Source organism: Lathyrus oleraceus, chromosome 1 (assembly GCF_024323335.1).
Source record: "Lathyrus oleraceus cultivar Zhongwan6 chromosome 1, CAAS_Psat_ZW6_1.0, whole genome shotgun sequence".
Taxonomy (NCBI): Eukaryota; Viridiplantae; Streptophyta; class Magnoliopsida; order Fabales; family Fabaceae; genus Lathyrus; species Lathyrus oleraceus.
Window position 1 is genome coordinate 419,457,668 of NC_066579.1, and position 18,558 is coordinate 419,476,225.

At 36.1% G+C, this 18,558-nt stretch overlaps 2 protein-coding genes and 1 non-coding gene across 3 annotated transcripts; all 3 read left to right on the forward strand.

Moving 5' to 3' along the window:
* Nucleotides 1-9,950: 9,950 nt before the first annotated feature.
* Nucleotides 9,951-10,022, forward strand: TRNAW-CCA (transfer RNA tryptophan (anticodon CCA)). Its single transcript has one exon. It is a non-coding gene; the product is annotated as a tRNA-Trp (tRNA).
* On the forward strand, nt 9,980-11,576 carry LOC127078263 (pentatricopeptide repeat-containing protein At1g61870, mitochondrial). Its single transcript, XM_051018773.1, has one exon. The coding sequence runs from the start codon at nt 10,183-10,185 to the stop codon at nt 11,365-11,367; it is 1,185 nt and encodes a 394-aa protein (XP_050874730.1). The 5' UTR covers nt 9,980-10,182; the 3' UTR covers nt 11,368-11,576.
* A 4,065-nt stretch (nt 11,577-15,641) lies between these two features.
* Nucleotides 15,642-18,077, forward strand: LOC127078247 (PKS-NRPS hybrid synthetase cheA-like). The gene is made up of 2 exons (XM_051018772.1): nt 15,642-16,858; nt 16,944-18,077. Exons 1-2 carry the CDS (start codon nt 16,326-16,328, stop codon nt 17,722-17,724), a joined length of 1,314 nt encoding a protein of 437 aa, XP_050874729.1. The 5' UTR covers nt 15,642-16,325; the 3' UTR covers nt 17,725-18,077.
* Nucleotides 18,078-18,558: the final 481 nt, after the last annotated feature.

Genomic DNA, 18,558 nt, shown 5'->3' on the forward strand with positions numbered 1-18,558 from the left:
ATACCGCTTGATATTTGGTTTCACCGGATGGTGAAGATGTTACTTGGATAAGTTCAACATCGTGACGCGATCAGCGCGATTCAAGCCGTGGATACCGCTTGATATTTGGTTTCACCGGATGGTGAAGATGTTACTTGGATAAGTTCAACATCGTGACGCGATCAGCGCGATTCAAGCCGTGGATACCGCTTGATATTTGGTTTCACCGGATGGTGAAGATGTTACTTGGATAAGTTCAACATCGTGACGCGATCAGCGCGACTCAAGCCGTGGATACCGCTTGATATTTGGTTTCACCGGATGGTGAAGATGGTACTTGGATAAGTTCAACATCATGACGCGTTCAGCGTGACTCAAGCCGTGGTTACCGCTTGAAGGTTTGGTTTCACCAGATGGTGAAGATGTTACTCTGAGGAGTTTAGCATCATGACGTCAGATCAGCAAGGTTCCCCAATAGTGCGATATTGGAGGAAATGTTTCCGTCAGACGGAGATGGAAATGAAATCAAAGGACGTTACGCGATCAGCGCGATTCTGGGGTTTAAATGGAGAAAAGGAGATGTTGCGACATTTTCTGGAGAACGGGGTTCATATTGGCGATCGCAAGTTATCGTCAGGCGACTGGGGTTCAAATGGGAGATCAGGGTTCATTATTTTGGCGAAAGGGAGTGCTGAGGCATTTTCCGGGGTTCAAATGCAGAGGTCCGAGGATCGTTTGCGCGGAAAAACGTTCGGGGTTCAAGAAAATAAGAAAAAGAAGCAGAGAAATTTTCGGGGTTCAAGAAAATGAAAAAAAATAGAGAAAATTTCGGGGTTCAAGAAAAGCAGAGAAAAAAAGGGAGAGGATGATAATCCCGAGTGGATGTGTGGTGATCAGGCCGTGGTTATCCCTGCGTTACCATTTATTTTGGTATCCAGGTCGTCTTTCGAGATTGTTTCTTCGCCGATGCTGACAGGCGTTGTTAATTATTATCCCATCAGAGTGCAAATTGTTCGTCTGTTCTTGGTATTCAATCACTCTTCATCCTGATCATCCGAAAGCCGAGGTTATTCGTATCGACAGGTTCACAGTGGATTGAATAGGGGCAGCTGTAACACCTCAAAATTTGCCCTCCTCTCTTGGGACTAGCATTAACATATTGCATTACATTTTTAGGTCATTAGGCATTGCATATTGCATATCATGTGGTTACATTGTGCAAGCCATTCTCCCAAGTCTTGATCAGAAGATGGAGAAGTCAAAGTGCAAGCCTAGGATTTATTGACTGATCATGGGCCATCTGGGGATTGGGCTGTGAATTAGGGTTTTATGATTCTCAATGGATGTTGGTCTTCATCTTGATTGCAATGATACATCATCATCATCGTGGTTGGATGTCATCTAGTGGTTGAAGAAGATTCCTTGAGATTAGGGTTTTGACCACTGGTCAACCCTAATCAGCTGCATTGGGCCAATCAGGGCTGGATCAGGAGATGAGGTTTCTGATGGTTATGAGGTTCATTTTGTGATTATATGGTGATTATTGAGGCTAGGGTTGCACCCTTGAGCCATTTCAGTTGGAGATTGGGGTTCAATTTGATCTGTGCATTGCCAGATTCATCTGTCAGTTGAAAAGTCAACTGTGGTCAACTGTACATGATCTGATGGATGCGGAGGTGGAAATGAGTTGGATACACTTCATTCATGTTGGAACAAGTGTTATTTGACATCTCAAAGCTTAAAAATGAAGAAAGTCAAGTCAGGACAAAAACTGCTAAAAATAGAAAGTGACTTGTAACTGAAGTTTCCAAAAATGGAAAGTTTTGGACCTCAAGACCACGTGTCCAAGGAAGCTTCAAATGAAAATTTGTTCAACATGAAAGTTGTAGATCTTGTTCTCACCTTTCCAAAAAGTCCAAGAACTTGAAAATCCAATGTATGGTTGGAAAATTATGGCTCAGTGAAATTCAAAAATGACCCGTAATCAGGAGGCCATAATTTCCACATGCTTTGTCCAAATTGCAAGTTCTTTATATGCACAAACTCCATTTGACATGTACTTTGAGGGTGCATAATTGGATTTGTCCAAAAATGGCCAAGGCAAAAAGTCACTTTTCAACTGGACAGTTGAATTGGACCAGGGGCAAAATTGTCCAACTCTCGAAATAATTGGAATTTTGAGATGGGACTTTTTTCTACACCTCATAAATGGAATTTAGAGTGTGTTGGAATCATCATTTCTTGCATAGGCCTTGTAAATTGAGATTTGGCTTGAAAAATGCAATGGTTAAAAATGGACAAATGGTATCACATGGTGATTTTGAGATTTACACAACCAATGAGCATGAGGCAAGTTTCTACAGCTCACATATGGTATTTGGAGGTTGCATGAGCTGTTAACAGGTGGCAATGAGCTGTATATGGAAATTACACTTTTGCCCTCATTTGCAAAATTAGCCATTTCACTTACAATTGCATTTGGCTAATTAACATGATTAGTGGATGATTAAGCTACCATATATAATCAAAAACACTTGTTAATCATAACAGAACACACATTTCCCAAAGTTGGATCAAGAACTCATCAAATTCTCTCAAACCCTCAAGAACACAAAAACCTTCAAATCCAAATTTCATCATCAATTCTCAATCAATCTTCGAGATTCTTTTTGCATTGAACTTCTACAATCATCATCTCAAACTATTTTGATAATTTGGAAGGAGAGGAGTATGAAATCGCGGTTGTTCAATATCACTCCATCAATGGTGAAATCGAAGCTTGAGCAGTAGAAGCCATAGCGATTGATTCTGAACACATCACTCGAATTCCTGAAGCTGTTGGCGCATCTGTTTGAGGTTGATTTGCACAAAGAACCACGCGATTAACACTGCCATTCCAGGTACCTTCGAATTTCGATCATCATGTTTTGCTCGATGTTCATATGCGTTTTATAGAGCTTGCTACGTAGATCATGGTGATGTAATTAGTTTTGCAAATGGTTGACTGTAGCTTAAGAAATCGCGATTTGAAATTATGAACACAAACCCTAAGTGATTCGATTCGTTTGATATAGGAAGAATTGGTTGAAATAGAGTTCATATTTGGATTGTAGAGGTTGAGACGAGTCCATTGATTATTCGCATGTCCATTTTCGTTGAAATTTTGTGTTCATCATTTTTCTGAAATTCTGGAAAAACGTTTGGTTGAGAACGAAGCAGTTAACGCGTTTGATCCAGAAATGTGTTTGAAAATTCAAATCCGGTGTTTCCCTCCCGCGCCAGCTTTAATTACAAAAATGCCATTGGCATTTTAATTAATTTAATTAATTTCATTTTAATTCATAAAAAATTGCTAACACCTTTAAAAAATCATAGAAAAATGTAGAAAATTCCTAAAAATGTGAGAGTTGTTGTGTTGACTTCCTTGTTGACTTTAGGACTTTTTTGACCTATTGGTCAAAGTTGTGCTTGGTAGAAATTCCATTTGGCATAGGCTTGTTTCACATGTATCCATTTTTGCTACACTTTTACCATTTGGTTCATGAAATGCTCATAGTGTTAAATAAATTCTTGAAAATTTTTGTGATGATTCTTGACTGATTGATGCTCATTTCCATGTAAATTTCATGAATTTTTGATACCTGGTCATTGAGCAGCAAATTTTGGAACTTAGGTGTGACAATTTGTGTCACACCTCATTATGTCAACTTGCAGGATTTTTTTGAGTGACCTATACTTGTTGAAATAAAGTGAAATTTTGCATGATGCTTAGTTAACATGTTAAGATGCTTTATGAATTTTTGTGGAATTTTACATTGCATTTTCAATTTGATTGTGATTTTTCATTTCTGTTGGTCAATTGTGCAAGCTTATATGATACATGTTGGTAGAATGATTGGGAAATCTTCATATGGTATTGTATAATCATGAAATTTGATATGCTTGTAGTAGACACATGTTAGGACCTCCCTGTTTTGGTCTCATCCATTTCTTGTTTGTTTTCATTGAGTTATGATTTTTTGAAGTGGAAGCATGTGTTGATGTTGTGATTTGGAGCCTATAATTGTGTCTGTTTTTGTTGATTTTCATTGACATGGTTCCATTTGCCCAATTAAGCTCAAATTTGACATGGTAGACCTTGAATACCCCCTGTTTAGGTGTAATTAATTTGAGAATTTTTGGATGTGTTTTGGTATGGATTTGAATGCAATACTTTGTTTGTATGCTTGGTGCTTCATATGAACCAATGTGCCTTGTTTTGTGCATGAATTGAACATGATGAATGATATAAACATGAGACCAATGATGTTTGATCTTGTTTGATGTTAATTTGAGATTGGTTGGTGAATGCCTTGCTGTTTTAAATTTTTTCTCGCTTTTGGACCCTAGGCTTGGCCTAGTGGTCTTGTTGCTAATATTTGCTTGATTTTTCAGGATCAAAAGCATAATGCACATGGGGAATGAATCAGGTTAAATTTAATTGATGTTGTTGATGTTTGTACACTAACATAACATTGTTTTGCAGGTGGTGAAGCTTAGGCTTGGGCTTTGAGCTTGCTTTATTGTGCATTGCTTTGTATAGTTTGATTGATTGAACACTTGCTGTTTGGTTTTGTCTGTCTGAGTACTAACTGTGTTTGATTGTTTCCAGGTACTTTAGTTGCTCAGTTCCTTGTGAACTTTTGCTTTGCGTTGCTTAAGCAACTCGCATTGAGGTAAGTCCTCTTGACTTCATGTAGTCTGGAGACCCGGCTGTTACCGGGCCGGGCAAATAAATGTCTGAAGTCCTCCTTAAGAGGCAATGATTGTGGTTGTTTATTTTTAAGCCCAAGCAGGTGAAAGTCCTTTAAATAAGGCAATTGGTGGAAGGTAGGGGTATGCAGTCTACCCCCCACTATTCAGTTGAGTCTTCTCCTTGCTCCCATTACATGGTTGTAGCATTGAGATCAAAAGCCCAAGATCCTGTGCAGTGCACATTGTGTCAGAATCATCGAGTATATAAGGGTTCCCCTATTCTGGACCCATGCTCATTTGTCAGAAGCTCTCCCTGGTTAGGGATATGAGCTGTGAGGTCTGATCCTCACTTCACCTCTTCATCTGCTTCACCTTAGCCTCGTAATGGCAAGGTTAAGAGCAAATCAAAACCATGTACAGACGACTCGCTTCGGCGGTCAAACCCCTTTGATTGAGCCCCTTGTGTGGTTATAGTGCGTGCTCTGTGGATATCTGTTTGAGATGCTTGTTCTCATTTGATATATGATTGTATGCTTGTGTGCTAGCTTCTTTCCTGGTTAGGGTAGTTTGCTTATGCAAGTAGGATAGAAAACTGAACTTAGGGTAAACGATGCATGACAACATTAGGCTCGAGTCTCAGCTCCCTAGTTGTGTATCTTTCCCCGGTTTCTGGTTAGCAATTTAGTCCCTTTCAGGGGAACTACATCGCCCTGATCCTCGTTCCAGACGAGGTATGTAGGCAGGTGGTCGTGCGAGACCACTCCGGGCAACCTTTTTCTTTTTTGCGTGTGTTTAATTGTTATCTGACTGTGTGTTTGGGTTCGGATGCCGACGTAAGCCCAGTGATTGGCTGTCGGGCTCCACGTTTGCCCTTTTGAGTGTGTTTTGGTTCGGATGCCGACGTAATTCCATCTAGTGGTTGTCGGGCTCCATGTTTGCCACCCTTGCTTGTTTGTATGTTTTGTGTTGTTTGGCGTGCGTAAGCCGAACTACAGTGGCTCTGATTCTTGTTCCAGACAAGATATGTAGGCATAAGGTGCGATACCTTATCGAGCTTGTTCCTCTTAACCCCACCTGCGTTCCCTTGTGTGTGTGTGTGATGTTTAGCAACCTTTTCTTTTCTTAGAACGTGGATCCCGTCGAGTACGACGGACGTGAGGGGTGCTAATACCTTCCCCTTGCGTAACCGACTCCCTTACCCTTTCTCTTTGGTCGCGAGACCATGTTCTTTCCAGGTTTCTCTGAGCGTTTCCTTTCCCTATCTTGGGATAAATAACGCGCAGTGGCGGCTCTGTGTGTGTTTTTATTTTGAGTCTCGCCGGTTGATTTTTCGCAGGATGCGACATTATGCAAGTGTGAGCTAGACCCATAGAACCTATTTCCCAAGAATCACTCCTCTTCCGGAAAGATGTTGTCAATTGAAATAGACAAAACTCATTACAACACAAGATCTTGTACCTTGTTACATTAGTTCGATCGATCCTATAATCAACTGATAATTTCATGTAATACTTTTTAATGACTCTAACACAGTCTTCTTTTGTGCAAAATTTGTCTCCCTCTTTTAATGATCATTGAGTTTGCATATACGGATTGTGAAATATATCTGACGATGGTTCATCTGCACCTAAGTTCAAGCTTGTCATGTGTTGAGGTGGACAATAAACATGACTATCTGGTAATGGCTCTTGCTCGTGGTCGACAATTTCATCGTTCACCATTTGATCAACCAATATCTCAGCTTCTTCTTCTTCCTCGTCAACAACATCGACTTCAGCTTGTTCATTATCGTCAGTTTCACAAAACACTTGTGACAAATCAACAAACTAAGACATGCGCTAAACCTACCCACTTTTTCAGCAACAGATACTCAAAAGCATTCAGAAAAATGTCTCTACTAATCATGGGTGATGAACATCGAGGAACTATCGAAAATATTACGGAGTTTGTAAGTTACTGTTTCCTAATACTATAACTTATTTAATTACCTTAATCCTATAGTTTATTACCCCTTCTTACTTATTTCCTTATTTATCCTTTGTGGTGCACAAGGTTGAAGATGAAGATGATGAAGATTGAGAGAGAGAGAGAGAGAGAGAGAGAGAGAGAGAGAGAGAGAGAGAAGAGAGAGAAAATAGATCTAACTAACTTTTTAGAGAAACTCAATTGATTACCTTTTGTTACACATTTGGCTTATATACACGAACAGTAATGCTACGTAGGTGAAAAATGCTAACCTACACTAGCTAGGTTAAGCTTAACAAAACTAATACTACAACCAGAAGCTAAACACCGCTTCTGGAACAGCCAGATCAGAAGCTTCAGCTTCTGATTAACAATACTACTTTTGAATATGGATTACTTTTAACAATATATTTCTAGTAATGATGAAAGATCTGATTTACAACAACATGTCAATGTCTTCAACAACATAATCACCAATCAGGTGAGACTTGAGGTGAAGATCGATGACAAAGATAAGACAATTATCTTGATATGCTTATTACCAGATTCTTTATGACCACTTGGTGATTACTCTTACCTACATGAAATACACTATCAGTCTTGATGTGAGTATTGTTACACTTTTACCTCATTCTCAAAAGAGACAAAGTATAGAAAAAGGAACTCAATAAGACAGTATATATGTCAAAGAGGGTCAAGATCGTGGACGGAACAAAGGTAAATCAAGTTATAGAAAAAGAGGTTTAAATCCAAGAATTAGAAAACATCCAAGTGTTATAATTGCAAACACATTGGGGATTGGAAGACATATTGTCCAAACATAAAGCATGGCACATTTAGTTCTATAAACATGGTTCAAATTAATGATTATGGAGTGAAGCAAATATGTTGTATGTTTCACCTAACAAGCGCACAAATGTGTTAACTCTTGAATCTGGTTTTTCTTACCATATAATGTTGCACCGGGAATGATTCACTACATTCAGGATATGTAAATTTGGATTTTTCATTTGGGTGATAATAAAATATATACTATCAGTGGAATGAGACAAGTTAAAGTTGCCATTGATGATGGTTGTGTACAAACATTGAACGATGTCAAATATACTCCATAATTGAGGAAGAACTTGATTTATCTAGGGGTATTATTGTAATCCAAGTCTTAATATTATATATATTACTTATAACATTGAAACCCTAATTTTATCACAAATATAAAATAAAACTATACTTGCTATATAGTCGTAGAGGTATGCATAATTGACTAAATTGTGTTAACAAATATTAATCACGCTTATTGTTTTTTACTCTCATTTCTTTAATCATCCATAATGATTATTGTTTTAACAAAAATGATAGGTCATGAGCACCAATTTTAGTTTTTGTGTTTCTATTCATGTGGTGCAAAAAATAATTTCTTACTTTCTTACCATATTTATTAGCCTCACAATCATCCATGTTTTCTTCGAGTGATGACATACCTTTTACTAAGACATGTTTATACATATATAAAATTCCAACTTATTAGAAATGATGGATCACTAGGGAATCATTCACATTAAGTTAAGAGCAACCTTATAAACAAAAGTAACATCACATACTCACTCAAAACCTATAATAAATTTATGGATCCTCTAACTTATATATCATCCAACTTCCACTTTTTCAAACAATGTGAAACTACTTGATCACACTTGTATTACAACAGGAAATATTTGAATATTTTAATGCATAACTATATACTATTGACTATACTTGAAAAGTTTGCTTGCTCATCGTTTGTAAATTGTATGTATAACTTTTACGCACTCAAGTCACAAATCCCTTAAAGAAAGTAACCTCTGCTACTAATTAGTTATTTCATGTATAAAGTATGAGAGCAAGGTAATATAAAAATGACGTACTCTAGAGACAAAATAATGTCTATAAATTCAAGCATACTATTACAAGTAGAGTTGAAACATAACTAAAAATAGATAATACGTTGGAACATAAATTTGAGGGTTTAACATGAGGGGACATTTTTTATTTAAACCACTTTTCATGGTTTTTCCCCTTATAAGCAACACATCTTGTGAGAGACATACCTCATATTCACATAAAATCTTAAGGTGATATGTGCATGAGTTATCTCACTTATAAATGCTTAAGTCTCAATTTTTCTAATCAATGTGAGACTTTCCCACACTTTATTTTTCAAAATTTCCAACTCACACTTGTTTACCACAATGCACGTATACCGTTGTTGACACTCTTTCAACAAAACATGTCTCATATCCAACATCATGTGGGGAGGACTTTCGATACAAGGAAGTTGACCCATCACTTGAACCAAAGACTTCTGATACTACTGTTGGAACATTAATTTGGAAGTTCAACATGAGAGAACATTTTTCATTGATAGTTTTTCTTTATGAGTAACACACCTTATGAGAGAAATACCACATACTCACCCAAAATTTTAATGTAATAAGTGTGTAAGTTCTCTCACTTATAAATGTTCAAATATCCACTTTTCTAATCAATATGAGATTTCTCTACACTTTATTTCTCAAAATTTTCAACTCGCACATATTATTCTAAAGTTTGATAAACTCTCTAAAATAATAATCTTTAAAAGCAAATTGTAATTGAAAAAATACTCAATAATGTTTCTTAAGAAAATTATTTAAATCATAAATCAAAAACAATTTCTCCATGGTGTCAAAACTAATAAAAAATACATAGGTTTGATAATTCAACCTCAAAGCCTCGTGCTCTATTTTTTAAAGCTAGAATTAATAAAATGATTGTATTTAAAGGAACCCAATTGAAAAGAGAACATTGTATGGATTAAACTCCTAGTGAAATAAAAAATAAGACAAAACATATGCGTTAAACATTTACCCTACAACGACCATAAAACACACATTATTCATTAATATAGTCGATTTAGAGTTTGAAGTTGTAGACCAGGTTGATGGCCAATTGGATAGTGTTATGACAATTTGTCTAGAAATACCACTTTCAAATCCCCTTTTAGACAAAATAATTTACTTTTTAAGCTATCATTTTACTTGCAATTTATTCATTTATTTATGTTTACATTAGTTCATTTTGTTTTGTTGAAGAATGCTACATTAAAATCGTACTAAACCAATTCTGTTTGAGAGTTATTTTATTTTATTCTACGAATATTATTAACGATCTTCACAGTTGATTTTGATTTGAAATATAAAATAAATAGACTCTACTATACTATATTAATATTACAATGCATAAATATAATAAATGGATCTGTGGCGCAATGGTAGCGCGTCTGACTCCAGATCAGAAGGTTGCGTGTTCGATTCACGTCAGGTTCATAATTTTTTCCCAACACTTTTTTTTAACAAACGCAGCGTTTTCTACATCTTCACTTTCGCATTTTCATTTCTCACACTTCCTTCTTTTCTCTAAAACCTTCATCTCCACCATTTTCCACTGCAAAACCCTAATCCCCTTTTTCCACCTTCAACTTCATCAATGGCGTCTCGTCTCCGCCACGCCTTCCGCCACTACTCCACAATCCTCTCTCCAAACTCCTCAACCCCCCTAACCTCAAAGGAAAAAACAAGATCCGCCCTCCGTCTCCTCAAATCCGAAACCAATCCCGAAACAATCCTCGAAATCTGCCGCGCCGCATCTCTAACTCCTGAATCTCACCTCGACCGCCTCGCTCTCTCCCGCGCCGCATCCAAACTCACCGCCGCAAAACACTTCGACGCACTCCGTCAATTCATCGACGAGCTTCTCCAAACTCGCTCCGACCTTCGCAACGAACGCTTTGTCTCTCATGCTATCGTTCTCTATGGTCAAGCCAACATGATTAACCAAGCTCTCGGCACTTTCAAGTTCATGCGTGAGAATCTCAACATTGTTCCGACGGTGAAATCGCTCAATGCGTTGATTCTTGCTTCGCTCATTGCTAAGAATCACAAAGAGGTAACGCGAATTTACCTTGAGTTTCCTAAAATTTATTCCATTCAACCTAATGTTGATACGTATAATTTGGTCATTAAGTCTTTTGCTGAATCTGGTTCGACTAGTTCTGTTTTCTCGATTTTAGATGAAATGGATAAAAATTCTGTTAAACCTAATGCAACTACGATTAATAATTCGATTGGTGGGTTTTATAATGAGAAGAAGTTTGAGGAAGTTGGAAAGTTGTTGAATTTGATGGAGGAAAGGTATAAGCTGTATCCGGGTCTTAGTACATATAATGTTAGGATTCAGAGTTTGTGTAAGTTGAAGAGATCTTCTGAGGCGAAGGCTTTGTTTCAAGGGATGATTACGAGAGGGAGGAAGCCAAATTCGGTTAGTTATTCTCATTTGATTAATGGGTTTTGTAGGGAAGGGGACCTTGAAGAGGCGAAGAGGCTGTTTGCTGATATGAAGAAAAGAGGTTTTAGGGTTGATGGTGAATGTTATTTTACGATGGTTTATTTTCTGTGCGAGAGTGGGGAATTTGAGTCTGCTTTGGAGATTGCTAAGGAGTGTATTGGTAAAGGTTGGGTTCCGAATTTTACTACAATGAAAAAGCTTGTGAATGGGCTTGTTGGTGTTTCAAAGGTTGATGATGCTAAAGAGATTATTAAGGAAATCAAGGAGAAGTTTGCTGAAAACAGTGACCAGTGGAGTGAAATTGAAGAGGGGTTGCCTCAGGAATGAAGAGTGTTGTAGTCTGATTCTGTATTTTTTGGTAACTTTTATCAGGAACATCAGCGTAGAAATGGAATTCTTTTGTTTTGCCGTTTCCCTCGGCATCTTGGCGTTTTGCTCAATCCATTGTTTGCTGGTGATGTGCTAAGTTAGTTTTGTATGTTTACAATCACTTTCTTTGTCAGGGTAATAAAATTGATTGGAAATGGTTACACTGATGATAGATTTCTAATTCATCTTTGACGTACTTCTTTCAATTACATTATCTCAATTGTCTTTTTTCTTGTTTAGAGGAAAAATGCTAACCTACATAAGAGCTCGTGCGGACCTGTATAATTTTATTACTATTATTTTTGGTTTCTTGTTCTGCCATTCTCTCTCTACAGTTTGTTGGAAATGGTAATTGCTGTTGATATAGATGAGCCTTGTCATTTTAGTTCTTGATTGTTTATTTGAATCAAGCAATTGATGCGGTTGCGGGTTCTGTTCTACTGAAATTGTGCGTATAATTCTCTGTTTAATTTCTTAGACAATATCTTCATTGTCTGCTGTTATAAGCTCAGGATCATCTTGGTCCAGGTTATAGGTTATAGATCTGTGTTCACGAACTCATATTTGTATATCTCTGCACTATAATGCAACTATATGCATGTAATGCAACTTTATACATTCTCATAGTAAATAGATGTTTTAAATTTTGGCTAACATCTTAAACTCTTATCTAGGCATATTCAGAAAGTCAAAATAAACAGAATCAAATAGGGTGTTGAACCAAACCTAACCTCAATAATCCAACTTTGCAGACTTGAGTTGATTTTATTAACTAGTTCAAAGATCCAGTCAAATCTATTTAAGAATACTATTGCCTCACATCATGTGTTTTGGCGTTTTAGCTTAGCTAGTTAGCATGCAACGCCAAATGATTTGTTCCTTCAGGTGTAATCCGATATTGACAGCCACGTAATAGGTATCAAAACCGTTCTTAAGATCTGATTGTTTAACAGTAGGTGTTGCATTGGTCATTGTCAAAACATAGATGAATTGGAATGACTAACTCTACTCATAACGCCATGCAATTCAGCTCACAAGCTCAATGCATTGCTCCAATTACAACTATAACGTTTTATGTGTAAATCAACCACTCAGGCTTGAAGCTTTTAACCATGAGCATACACAACATAATGGTTCTAGGTCCTTTTTATCATATTCTAACTAGCTATTCTGGTTTGGATAAATAGGAATGTGTATTAGCAGCCTGAAAAATCAATTCTAATATTAGAACGCATGAAAGAGCATTCACTTATGGTATTACTCATTCCCCCATGTATTATTCACGCAACTTGGCGAAATTCTAAAAATAGTCTTACATTTTAGTCCGGCCGGGCTCGAGATAAAACAATTCTGGATTTTAAACTCCGGAATTCTAAAAGTACTCTTAGATTTTAGATTTTAAAGTCCGGCCGTACTCCGAATACATTCCCATGAAACACAGCAAATTCAGGATTTTAAACTCCGGAATATAGCCTGTTCTTAGACGTAGAGAAGACACTTAACACAAACTCATCCTAAGAAATTCCGGATTTTAAAATTCTGAATATACCCTTTTATTAGAAAATTAGAAGCAATAAAACGTAATTAATATAAATATTTGTTATCACATGCACAAAATTTAACATCAGATTTCATGATATAGAGATGGTTGAGACGTTTTAACATCTTTAGAATATCGACGATTGATTTTGCTAATGTCACATCCACTTTTATTAAACCCCTTGTTTCGTGATGGTGAAATATAGTCCACATTATTCTTAAATCTTCATTCTTCTTCATCTCAAAGTTGTTGAATTTTACCCATCATTTGTTATCAATCGAGAGTGAACAATATTCAGTCTTAACCACCCTTCTTAACCACCCTTATGTTCTAAATTAATAAGAGGCATCGTTGAAGTACTCAAATGCAAGATACCAATATTGATACATTTTATGGTATTTTTGATAGCTACATCTACATAAGAGACATATTTATATAAGTTTTTGATAAATAAAGATCATGCAAAAGCTATCCTGTCTTAGATGACATTTTAGATTTAGAAATCTGAATACAATTTAGAACAAATAAGTGTAAGTGTTTTTCCGGATATTGAATTTTGGAGTGACCATTTACGTATGAAATAACAACAATAAATACGGTTTGTCTGGATTTTGAAATTCATAGTCATCAATTACATAAGCAGACAAATTGTTTTATGCATAAACTTTCAAATTTTTATTCAAGTAATGTTAGATATACATTAAAACACATCAAAATGTATCCGGATTATAATATTGAATGTACTTGCTATAAGATGACATATTTCTCATAAGCACGTTTATTTGTTCATTTGTGTTGGAATGCTAATAGAAGAAATAAGAGATGTATGAATTCATTAGTGCTGGAATGCTAATAGAAGGAATAAGAGATGTATGAATTTCATCGAAATGTTCTTCTTTTGTCTTTCTGTATAGTGTTATGTATGATTTCACATGTGCCTTTAATTCTTTGATAAGATGTTGGTAGACAAGTGTATGATTCTCCTTTTTGTTATCCAACAAAGTTGAAACAATGTGATAATTGCAGTTTCCTTCATCCTTGACATCTACAACCCGATCAATATATTTGTCCATAAAAATCAACATCTCTTCAATGTGTATCATTTTTTTTATAAAAGGGGTGATATTGATAAAGGTCGTAAAGACGATGGTATCCTAATGCGAGCACCTTTGAAATAGGATGGAGATCATTTGGTTGAAATTAGGATGGAGATCATTTGGTTGAAATTAGGAATTTCTTATGGATTGTGAAATTAGAGAGTACGGAAAAAGTGTGGCAACATATTTGAAATAGGATGGAGATCATTTGGTTGAATTGTCATTCAATGTTGGTTTGACTTTTTTAGGAGTACCGTTTGTTTTTATCGGTTATGCGGGTTGTTTCAAATCTGTTATTTCTAGATAGGAAATCATGTTAGGGCAATTATTGGTCGGGGAAGTAGTATTCGAGTTATTTGGGATTTCTATCCCTAACAGATGACGAAGAATCACCAGCATTGGAACTACTCTATAAATCCATTGGTTAATCATCTATATTAGCCATGAAAATGACGAAAGAAGAGTAAACGTTAGGAATGCTACCTGGAGGAAAGTTGGGGGAAGAAACAGTGTAAAGTAAAGGGAATGGAAGGTTGATGATAAGTCAGAAAATACACTACTACAACATAAGGAAAAAGAACCATAGTCAAAGGTTACCAGATGTTTAGGAGAGAAAATAAGGTTTTGATAAAGATAGAAAATAGGAGCGAAAATTCATCCATAAAGCCAAGTGATCTTTATATAAACAAAGAATGGCAAGTTAATATATGATCCAATCTATGATCTGGATTAAAATGAAATGGATAGGCGAAAGACAATGGTCAAATCTTAATTTAAAAAATGCAATAACACTTGAGTGCACATGAGCTCCAAAGAAGGGGTGACACGCCCCAACCTACGAACTTAGAGCCGCATGTTTGAAAGTCTTTTGAAATGTCCTAATGATAATATATATATATATATATATATATATATATATATATATATATATATATATATATATATATATATATATATATATATATATATATATATATATATATATATATATATATATATATATATATATATATATATATATAATATGCATTTATTCCCTACTCCTCTTATGACCGACACCCCAAACATTTTCACTCTCCAAAGACAATCAACCCACGTTATGAGGCCACACCAACTTAAAAAACTTTCCGTTTAACATGTCACAACAAGGAAAATTTTACCTTATACCCCTACAGTTAGCCTCATACCCCTACAATTTTTTTAAAATTCTCATTCTACCCTTAATTGGTTTTAACAAATTTACCATTTCATTTTTACCATTCAGTTGAAAATTTCAGAAATTACACGTTTCACACCCCTCGCACCGGAACTCCTGCAAAAAGACTTCTGGTATGTATTTTTCCCAAACCGGAAGACTTCAAAAATGACTTCCGGAACACACAAAGCAATGAACCGGAAGACTTCACGAAAGAGTTCCGGTTCAATCAAAAAAAAGTTACAAACCGGAACACTTCTTGAAAGAGTTCCGGTAAACAGATTTACACATACCGGAACTCTTTGAAGAAGTGTTCCGGAACTCTTTCAAGAAGTGTTCCGGTTTGCTTTTTTTTTTTTAATTTTTTTAATCTGTTTTTTATTTTGCAGGAATGGAAAATCTTCCCCAAATATGTGTAGATACTACTGATGCGTTTATAACGATCGAAAGATTTGGTACACGATAAGAGGTTATCAGATGGATTAAAGAGGTTGGAATCGATAATAAAGTAACTGTTATTATCAGTCGTTCAGATACTGAAACAGGGAAGAGAGGGAGAAGTAACAAATTAATATTTGGTTGTGATAAAGGTGGGAAACACAAGAGTACTGATAGTGGTACCCAAAGTGCGTCCAAGAAATGTGGATGCCCATTTAAAATCAGGTCGACTCCGGCGAAAGATGGATCTGGTTGGAAGATTGATGTAAAATGTGGGTTACATGATCATGGTTTACCTGATAGATTAGAAGGTCATTCGTTTATTGGTAGGTTGACCACAGATGAGAAGCAACATGTCGCTGATTTGACAAAGAGACATGTACCACCTAGACACATATTGCTTTCCTTGCAAGACCGAGATCCTGAGAATGTCACTCGGATTACACAAGTATACAAGCATAAGAGTGTGATACAAAAAGAGATAAGAGGTCCTAGGAGTGAGATATAACATCTGTTTAAGCTTATTGAGGATGCAGGCTATGTCTATTGGAGTAGAAAAAAGGATGACTCGGAAGTGGTGAGAGAGATATTTTGGGCACATCCTGATTCAGTTAAGTTGTTGAATATTTTTCCGATTGTGTTAGTTATGAATAGCACCTACAAGACAAACAAATATAGACAACCTTTATTTGAAATTGTTGGCATGACATCGACCGAGTTGACTTTTGCTGTTGCATTTGCGTATATGGAGTCTGAGCAGACAGAGAATTTTTGTTGGGTATTGGAGAAACTAAAAGAGTTGTTTGTGAAGAAAGACATATGTCCACAAGTGATTTTGACAGATAGAGATCTTACTTTGATGAAAGCAATTGAAACTGTGTTTCCCAGGTCGATTAATTTGCTATGTAGATTTCACATTAACAAAAACGTTGGTGCCAAATGCAAACAACATATGGTGAATGACCCGCAAAAGAAGATAGACACATTATGGATGGAAGTTGTTTGGGCTAGTGATGAGGTTGAGTATGGTCAACGGTTGCATCAACTTGAGCAAGCATGTGTTGATTATAGTGGATTTATTAATTATGTGAAAGACACATGGTTGACTCCACATAGGCATAGATTTGTTGGAGCATGGATTAATCGAGTGCTACATTTGGGTAACACAACGACTAATCGGTACGTCTTATAATTTTTTATGTGTTATTTTTATATGTGATATTGTTTCTATGTATTTTTTATGTGTTATTTTCAATATTTTTAGGGTTGAATCTGCTCATTGGAAGTTAAAGCAGATGTTAGGAAACAGTATAGGTGACATGGTCAAATGTTGGGAAGCCATGAATAACAACTTGAGGTTACAACTGGGAAACATTAGAGCTTCTTTTCAAAAGAGTTTTTACGAAGTTGAGCACGCGCACATAAGTCCCTTTTATGGTTATTTGCGTGGTTCCGTATCTCGAGCTGCTTTGAGACGTATTGCTGAAGAGTTATTGAGAGTTGATTATGTTGGAACTAACAGGCAAATATGTGGTTGTACTCTTAGAACATATTATGGGTTACCTTGTGCTTGCGAGTTAGGAAGATACACACTAGGTGGTATACCGATACCCATTTATGTTGTTCATGTTCATTGGAGGAAACTAACTATGGAAGTTGAGTTAGAGGTAGGTGAAGATGATGGATCAGAGGTGGATATGACTTGTGCAATGGATGAATTATGGAGAAGATTTAGGTCATTAGATGTTATTGGGAAAAGGGCATTAAAGAGTAGGGTATGTGAACTAGCATACCCAACAATGACTCCATTGTGTCCACCACCTGAGAAACTAAAAACCAAAGGAGGAGTGAAAAAGAAAGGGAAAAAACCAGCAGAATATGATGTTTATAGGGACCCTTCGTATCATGAGTATGTTGATAAGGCATCTCAATCTTCACAAAGGCAATCTCAACCATCACAGACTTCGAAGAAGTTAAAATTATCAAAGAAGCAACCACAATTCATTCTTTTCCTAATCATATTAGGTCATACATTGAAGATGTAGTTAATGTTGAATCAGATGGTAATTGTGGATTTAGAGTCATTGCATCATTGCATGGATATGGTGAGGATGGTTGGCCAATGGTTCGCAGAGAGTTGGGGTTGGAAATAATAGACAAGGATAGGTCAACTTTGTATGACAAGTTATTTTCTAATCATTTGTCAGAAGTGAGAGAATCTTTGATGATAGAATCTTTTGGTTCACAGCCACCTGAAAAATGGTTGAGTCTACCAGATATGGGTTACTTGATAGCGAATCGCTATAATGTTGTACTTGTCTGTTTAGGCAATCCATGCATGACTTTCTTTCCGATGACAAGTTCACATTCACCAAATGTCTCTATTTATTGCATTGGTTTTGTTAACCACAATCATTGGGTTCAAGTACGTATTTTGTATGACAAGTTATGTTATATGCCTTAATATTTTAATTATTTCACTTAATTATTTCACTTAATATTTTATATGACTTAATATTTTAATTATTTTACTTTATCAGGTTAACATGAAAGAGGGGTTTCCGTTGCCACCGGTCACATTAGATTGGAGGAAATTTCGTTCTCATACAGCAACTACTTGGATGTTAGGATTTGCAGGACGTATGCAACATTGGCAATTACTTACACCTGTATTAGCATGAATATGTACTCAAAACATAAATATGTAATCAAAAGATGAATTTTATATTATGTCTATTATATTCAGTTCTAAAACTTAATACATAAATCAATGTGAACGAGAAATATGCAAAGCTTCAAATAAATCAACAAACTGTGGATCTTCCTCTTCGGCATTAACTTGTCTCAGATAGCGATGAATCAATGTAGATACACGAGCC